The 8,853-nt window shown below is 31.8% G+C and overlaps 1 protein-coding gene across 1 annotated transcript; it reads right to left on the bottom strand.

The window, feature by feature from the left end:
* Nucleotides 1–2,015: 2,015 nt before the first annotated feature.
* LOC149216170 (uncharacterized) lies at nucleotides 2,016–2,843 on the bottom strand. Its single transcript, XM_089389847.1, has one exon. It carries the CDS (start codon nucleotides 2,841–2,843, stop codon nucleotides 2,016–2,018), a length of 828 nt encoding a protein of 275 aa, XP_089245973.1.
* Nucleotides 2,844–8,853: the final 6,010 nt, after the last annotated feature.

Here is an 8,853-nt window from a genome sequence, read left to right as displayed (position 1 = left end):
CTTATTGCTTTAGCTACTAATCTAATTGGGAATTACACCAACTAGATGTTAAATCTGCATTTTTAAATGGTGATTTAAAAGAAGAAATTTACTTAGTACAACCAGAAGGATTTGTAAAGCAGGGGTAGGAACAACTTGTTTGTAGGTTGAAAAAGGCTTTATATGGTTTAAAGCAAGCTCCGAGGTCTTGGTATGAAAAGGTTGATTCTTTCTTTATAGAGCATGGTTTCCATAGAAGCTTAAATGACCCAAATTTGTATACCAAGTACAATGATCAGGGGCATATTATTTTGATTTCTCTATATGTGGATGATATGATTCTAACAGAAAATGCAGATGACTTAATCAGAGGAATCAAAAGGCTCATGGCACAAGTCTTTGAGATGAAAAATCTCGGAAGCCTTAACTATTATTTGGGATTAGAAGTATTCAGAGATACTGGGCAAACTTTTCTTACCCAAGGGAAGTATGCTAGAAATCTGTTGGAAAAGTTTGGGATGGATTGGTGTAGATCAACAGCGACACCTTTGCTGCAAAATCTGAAATTGAACAGTGACGATGGCACTAAGGAGGTAGATGCCACAATGTACAGACAACTGGTTGGCAGCCTGATATATCTTACAACAACCAGACCTGACTTGGCATACTCAGTTAGTGTATTGAGCCAATTCATGTCGAAACCGCGTGAAAGTCACTGGAAAACAACAAAAAGCATGTTGAGGTATCTTTGTGGTACTGTTCATTTTGGTATTTTATACATTGATGTATCTGATGTTACTCTAGCAGGTTTTTCAGACTCAGACTGGGTAGGTAACCTGGATGATCCGAGGTCCATCACAGGTTACGCATTCAACATAGGTTTCGGGGTCATAGCATGGAGCAGCAAGAAACATAGTACTGTAGCTTTGTCGTCATGTGAATCTGAGTATCAAGCATTGTGTGCAGCAACATGTGAAGTGATCTGGTTGAGGAGACTTCTCAAAGATGTAGGAAAAGAAAAGAAGCAACCCACTTCTATCAAAAGTGAGAACCAGAGCACCATCAAATTGGCATACAATCCAGTGTTTCACAAAAACACCAAACATATAGACACTCAGTTCCATTTTGTTAGAGAGAAAATACAGTCAAAAGAAATTGCTGTTGAATATTGTAAAACTTGTGACAATGTGGCTAATATTTTTACAAAGCCCCTTGCACGAGTGAAATTTGAATTGTTTAGAAAGATGCTAGGAGTCCAGGAGAACCCTTTCTCCATTAACGGAGGGAGTTGAGAATAATTAATATTATTTTGATATTAATGGAGAAAATAGTTACGTTGTTGTAACTTTTTCCCTAGTTTAGGATTAGTTCGTATAGTTACGGGGTTTGGGTGCAACTTCCTATTTCCTAGTATTGCATTTAATGATGTAATCTTTAATTGATTGATGAATAGAGTGGACGAGAGTGATCTCTCTAGTTTTGTGTGTAGTCCCCAGGTGCAGACCACACCTGAGAGCTATATCTCTTTCTTTTCAATTCTGTTCACATTTTATCTAATATAAAATTATATACTTGCATTTTTCTATCATCACAATTCAGAATGGGATAATCTAAGCGGTCCAAATCATAGGGTAGAAAGCTAAATAGCTTTAATACGAGATTAAAGAAAATCCGCACACTTGAAACTCGCCAAATGGAGAAAAAAATCAGCAAAACTAGTTCTAAATGATATATATCGTTCAGATTGTTCCAATGCAGTGTATCTTCTTATCAAAATACTTCGAAAAGAAAATGCCTAATAGGATTTTTGCGAATATCTAGATGAAAGATGAATATCTGAATAAAAGATGTTGTAAACCACCTAGAGGCTATCTAAACTCGTGAGCAGTAACATTCGATGAGCAACCTGCTCTACTAAAGCGTTGAACAGCTGATATGGTCGCCCACCTCCAATCGGCAATATGTTATAATGGTCGCCGACCCTTAAGTTTATAATAGATTTAGAGTTTTATGATTACATATATAAAATATATTATTTACCAGATTGCAAGGAGACTGGTTATCTGCGAGTCCTCTGCACCTTCTGGTGCATTTGAATAATATGCTAACATGTAATACCGCAATAAAATTTGTTGTTCTGCTTCAAGATACAAAGACCCCCAGATAAATAATCTATAAAAAGCGTTGTAAATCATAACCCATACCTCTAGGCTGTGCATAGGAGAGGTGGCTGTGTCCTGAAGTAATAGATCACCATGCTCATATTTTTTGAGCGTTGTCATTTCATTCCTCCTTGGAGCCACATCCGCCAACGAGCAAGATGCAATGCATTCCGAATCCCCATCTTTATTGACATGAACACCAGGTTTTCTTATAGCAACTGATGAATATGAACCAGTCGTCCTCCGCCCTTTCTCATACTCAATATCGTGCACAGGCAGAGGAAGCTTCTGGGGACCAGACGAAGCATCGGAAACCAGCGAAGACTCCTCCTCCCTTCCTGTAATGGTTGATGCACGACAGTCATAAATTCGATATCTTTTTGCATCCTCTGTAAACATCGAACTTTTCTTCTGCTTCTCCTCAATATCGTCATCGCTGGTTCTATGCTTATCGCTCCAATCATCTACATACTGATCCAAATACATTGTCCACCCGGACTCTGACATCTCAGTTTCCATGGCCTCTGCGTCCTCACTTTGCAAATATTGGCACTGAGCAGCAGAAACAGGTCTCATTTCTTCAATTGTAGGAGAGATTAACGGTCCCTGCAAATTGCTGTCCATGTTATTACTCGACATACAGGCAAAGGATTGGTTCTCAATACTTCCCAACTCAGAACTAAACATAATGTTGGAGTTCATATGAGCAAGTGACGAGCCCAAATTTTAGCGGAGCACCCAACACGAGATTGGAATTCATATGAATATGAACAGGTCATGTGCCGAACTTGTAGCCCGCTGCTTTGCCACGAGTGTCATTATTTAACATTAAAAAAATCCAGGTTTAACGGTCTATCTCTTGAAAATAGTTCCGAGTTTAACCACCTATACCTCATTTTCTTTGAGATCTTGCGTTGGATCCATTTGTTTTTTATGGATAATTCAGAGAACCTCTAAGTTTTTGTCAGCTTTCAATTCCATTAAACTCCTCTGTTTCAGGGAGACACAAAATAAGGACACTTCACGAGTTAGTACGGGATATACCGTCCACGCACAGCTGTTAAGTTTCCTTTTCCCGCGGTCATTATTCACTCAGAGATTTCATTATTCATTCGTTGATATTTATTCCGGATGTGGTCTTTTAAACATTAAAATAATTATTTCTTTAAACGTGGAAACTGTTTGTACTACTTTTTTACAGGTTATTTATTTGTTTTTATGAATATTGTGTAAACTTTACGGATCATTCACCATTAATTTCATTATTCCTTTATTTATAAATATATAATTCATATCCTTTATCATTAATTTTATTATTTTTTATAGAGAAAATATGTCATAATTCAATTGTCAAATCAGTAATGGGACAGTCATTATTTATTGTTATTCATACATACATGCTAATTCATTTTTGTTATTCAAAGAAAAGCATATCACTTAGAATTACTTATAAGTAGTCCATAAGAAAGTAAGCTAGTAGTATATAAGTAAACAAATTTTCGCTACTGCTATATAACCCTAACTCTTAAATTATTAACCTATTTCCTTATATCCAAAAACTACAAATTCTCAAACAACAATAATTTTAATACATCCTTCATTTATATATATTCATAATTTGTTAAAAAATCTTCTTCGTTTATATATTCATAATTTGTTGAACAATCTTAATACATACTTGAACCCTTTGGTCATATATATTCATGATTTGTTTTCCATTAAACATTGAAAACATTGTCTACTTAAACATTGTAAATGTCAATATTATATTTGTCCGCATTATCTATTTGGATTTTATTAATTCAATTTTAAACATTCTTTCTCTTCTACTTTCTAAACGCACGAATTTTTCATCAACTAAAACCAAATCGAAAAGTTATCATTAAATCATGTTTATTTTTTAATAAAAATTTTAGAATTTTAAATTAATTATGGATAATTATTAAGTGAAAAATAAGTATTTTATTTTTATCAAATATTTTTTATTAAATAAATAATATTTTATTTCACAATTATAAAATATTTTAGAATATTTTTTTATAGCATTAATACATTAAAAATTAAAAGTTAGTTAAAAAATAATTATATTTTTTTTTATTTTCTTTTAATTGAATTGATTAATTAAAAACAAAATCATATAATCGAATATGAATTATGGTTTTTTTGCTTATATGGTACTACTAAAGTTATTATAACAAAGTCAATTTAAAAATAAAAAATTTAGTTAATAAAATGACATTTAACTAAAATGAAATAAATAATTAAAAATTTTGTTACAAGTGTACTATATATATATATATATATAAAAGTAACTTCCATTTAAAATAAAAATATAATTTAGTTAATTTTTATGAAAGTATTTTTAATGTTATTAAATTTAAAATACATAATAAAATTAATATTTAGATGTTTATTGAATTAGTTGCGATTTAATTTATATGGCTACCTTAAAATTCGATATTTTATGTATAAATATTAATAAAAAGTTATTTACTTAATTATATTGATATTTTTAAAAATAAATACATAAAATTTTATTAATATGAAAGAGATTCCTTTCCCGTATATTAATGGGTGGCAAAGTGTTTTATTGGAACACATTTTATATAAAAGTTGTGGTTTTAAACATCAATTTACCAATGAGCTGAAATAACCATGGTAGAATATAAAACCAACGTAGCTACTCATTATCCTAATCACCCTCTCACAATCCTAATCACCCTCTCACAAGAATAATAATAAACAAATATATATTATATAATAATATATTTATAGTAAAAATAAAAACATATATATATATAATAAAATTCTATTTCACTAAAATTATATTTCAACCTAATATCTGTGCACATATATTATTAAAAAATAAGGATCATTTTAAACCTTATTTCTTTAACAAGATGGTATTTCAGTCTTACATATATAATTTATAAAGATTAATAGTTTTTAATATTAATAATTTTTTGATGATGATGATGATGGTGGTTAACATCTACTGAGCCCAAATTTTGGTCTATCGAATCTAAGAAATGAATTATTTAGTTTGGTTTATGATTTTATTTTTATGTCCAAAAAGCTTGGAGAGAAGCCTCCCTGAGCTCACTATAATTTTGACATCGTAAAAGGCTAGGAATGTTAGTGCTGCAACAAATATTATGAAACTTAGATCTAATGTGGTTGTACCTGGGGCACTCTAAGAGGAAGTGATTTTCATCCTCGATGTTCATATTCTCACAGAGATGGCAGATCCTTTCCATCCATGGTGTTTTAGGAACTGCCCAACGACCCATTTCACTATGGAGCTCATGAGACCTCATTCTAATCTTGGCTATGTTAATTTTCTTCTTTGAGCTAGTTTAAACAGAGAGATACTTTCCATCTTCTAGGGTGGGGTTGATGACCTACTTATAATATCTTAATTTTCATTTAGCTGCTAAATCTTTCTCACACCACATTTTTTCTTTGAACTTATAAGTAGCAATATTTTTAATGTTACTAATGTTTTTCAATGCAACATTCTCGTCGATCTCCCAACGGTTTAACCAGGGCTTGGTGTCTTTATACCAACCTTGTTTGAGCCTTAAGTGGTTTTGGCTAGAATTTAAAGCTAGCTTAGGAAGTCGATGGTCTCCTATGTTATATAGTTTGCACTTGTACAACAGAAACCTAGTAATAGCCAGGCTCTCGATAGGGGAAAGATCCACCTCTACAAGGAGAATATGATAGGGTGTATTGATTTTAATTTTGAGGTTATACATTATAAAACGCTTCTGCATTTGTTCAATATTTCTCCAGGACTCCCTAAATATGTTGCAACCTCAATTCTCACATCCATATAAGATAATAGGAGTGACTAAAGTTTCAAAGAGGAACTTCTTTCTATCCCACATTACGAGGTTTTCCATTTTACAATCAAGACCAAAATAAGTTGTGCACCCCCTAATAATCATTTTCTCAATGCTATAGTTCCAGTTGAGCTTGTGGTGAATATCAATTCCTAGATACTTGTAAGAAGACACTTCCTCCAAGTTACTATTGTCATACATAAAATTAGCATAAGTGTCCTTGGATTTGATAATCATAACTTTTTTTCTGTCAATGTCAACATTCATACCCATGGTAGAGCATAAATCCTTAATAATTCTAAGTTTCTTATCAAGATCAAATGGGCACCTTGCGAGAAGAAAAATATCGTCAACATAGAGAAGAAGGATGATGACTATCCCAACTAATATCGTGTCAACACAGCCTGCTTCCTCTAAACAACCTTCTAGCTTGTCGACGTAAATGCCAAATAGGGTAGGGGAGAGGGGGAAACCTTGTTTAACTCCGATATTACACTTAATATATTTCAACCACCCATCATTTCTTTTTAACTTAGCAATTACATTCTCGTATAACCTTATAGCGGGAGCTCTCAACTCGAAAGGAACATGTAGCTCTTCTAATCTATTCCATAGGTTGTTTCTAGGAACCGTATTGAAAGCCTTTCTAAAGTCTACAAATAAAAAAAAGAGATTGGATTTATCATTGTGGCATTCCTTCACAATGATCCTAAGGATAACGAGGTTGTACGTTATTGAGTGCTACCTTCTAAAGTCGTTAGGCCTTTAGCCCACTTACCTTCACTTTCAAGCCATATGCTCAACTTCCAAAATAATACCATATGACTTGGCTAAGAGAGGGTTGATCATAATTGTCCGATAATTAAAGGGGTTATTTGTCTCCCCACCTTTATAAATAGGGATAATTAGGCTTTGAGTCCATGGTTTAGGGAACTCTTTCTTAACCGCTTGATTGGAAAGACTGTGGATGTGGGTGATGTGGATGAGGACAAGAACTCCAATTTTTAATATTCCCGCTTGGTAACCTTCAATTCCTTAACTTTCCCATTTGTCAAGCACTTAACCCAAAATCAATGTCTTCTAATGGGAAAAGTTCTTTCGTTGTGAGCAGGGTTTCAAAGTTACCCATGACATTTGGAGGTTCATAAAGCTTTTTAAGACAAGAATTCTTGTCATGTAAAGCAATTTTATTATCATCTTTAGTTTTCCTCATTAGAATCTTCCTCCAGAATTTCTTAAGAGCTACCTTAGAGAGGTGTAAGAGATTCTCTTGTCTTTTACGAATATACTGCTTTTTTTTTCCTTTTATTTAGAGCTTTGTATATTTTTATCTTGCCAATTTTAAGAGATTCATCAATGACTTCCTTCATTTCCATTCTCTCACTTTTACAGTCTTTGTCATACCATGGGTTGCGTTTGTTATTTCTTTTATTACTTGAAACTTCGAATGAGAACTTGTTAATATAATCTGAGAGAGTTGTAGTAAAATTATGATAAAGGTCTTCTATGTTGTCTATACTAAATAAAGGAAGAAAATTAGTTTTTAATTCATTCAAAAAGAGATCGTTTTTATTTCTATGAAAGATTAAGTTCTTTTGGCTATAAGGATTATTTTCTATGGGATCTATATGCATGACAAAATTGAGAGTTATAAGTAAAGGCCTATGATCAAAGTTAGGCTCGTGGTTGTTTAAGATGTCAAAATTTAATATTTCGTTGTATAAAGGGAGATCGGAAATAACATAGTATACCACATTGCTACGAAGCCCATGGATGCAGGTCATCTGGCCAGAATTGGGCCTCTTCTTTATACGGTTGCAAATTATGAGATCCTGAGCATTAAAAAGCTTGACTAGGTCTGACCCAAACAAATTCTCCTCGAGGTCTTCAAAGCTCCTTTTGTCCCAGCTAGCCAGAGTAAGGTCTTCGTCTAACCAAAAAAGATTAGGGTTGGAATGATTGCTTAGAAAAATATCTTGATTTCTTGAAATTCAAGCATTAAAGTCACCCATTAAAAAACTATTACCTTTATTTCTTAAACTAGAAATACATATACTATTTAAATAATAGTAATCAATAAAAATATGTTAAATATATATACAACTTTAAAATGAAAAATGAAAGTATTTAATTAAGAAATATATCAAAACTTTTAAATATATATAAAAATTTAAAAAATTTAAAATTGTTTTATTATATATCTGTTTATGTTTTTAAACAATGTTCCACTAAAAAGAAGACAAATAATATAATGCCACAAAAATATTTAAAAAAATATATATTTTTCAAATATATTCTAAAAAAATATTTAATTATGTAATTTGAATAGTTCAAACGTTTCAGATTATATACTTGGTGGCATCATATATGAGTAAAAAATGTTAGTATATATAAGTTGATTTGTAAATATAGATAAAGTGATTTTATCTGGACACCCGATTAAGAATATAAAACGAGTTGTTGATTAACTAATATTTTTTTTATTGTTAGTGAAATGGCTATACTGTTTTTTTGAAATAGCTATAATTTTTATAAATATTAGGAAATATCACGTAAATTTAGGTAGATAATTCTGAAGAGATCTACTCCTTGGTCAAAATAGCAAGGCTTAACTCTAAGGGAGTTAAGGATATTTAACGCCATCACCTCTTTATCAGAAAAGTATTTAGCAATAGGAACTCAACGAATTGAGCTATCCTTGGGACTTTAACTTTATTTAAATTATATTTTTATAGAGGTAATTTTTTATTTTAACTATCTCATTAAGTGTGCTTACTTGTAATAGATATTTCATAATTTTAACTTAATTACTAATAATTATTAAGCTGTTGATAGGGATTTAATTTCCACAAAAGAGATCTTTGAAT

Source organism: Pinus tabuliformis, chromosome 1_1 (assembly GCF_031772625.1).
Source record: "Pinus tabuliformis cultivar Carrire ecotype Pingquan chromosome 1_1, CPIR1, whole genome shotgun sequence".
NCBI classification, from domain to species: Eukaryota; Viridiplantae; Streptophyta; class Pinopsida; order Pinales; family Pinaceae; genus Pinus; species Pinus tabuliformis.
The sequence above is the reverse complement of the archived record's forward strand: the minus strand, read 5'-3'. Positions and strand labels throughout refer to the sequence as shown.

Coding starts and splice junctions, on each gene's coding strand:
- LOC149216170 (XM_089389847.1), bottom strand. CDS start 2,843: ATGAACTCCAACATTATGTTTAGTTCTGAGTTGGGAAGTATTGAGAAC.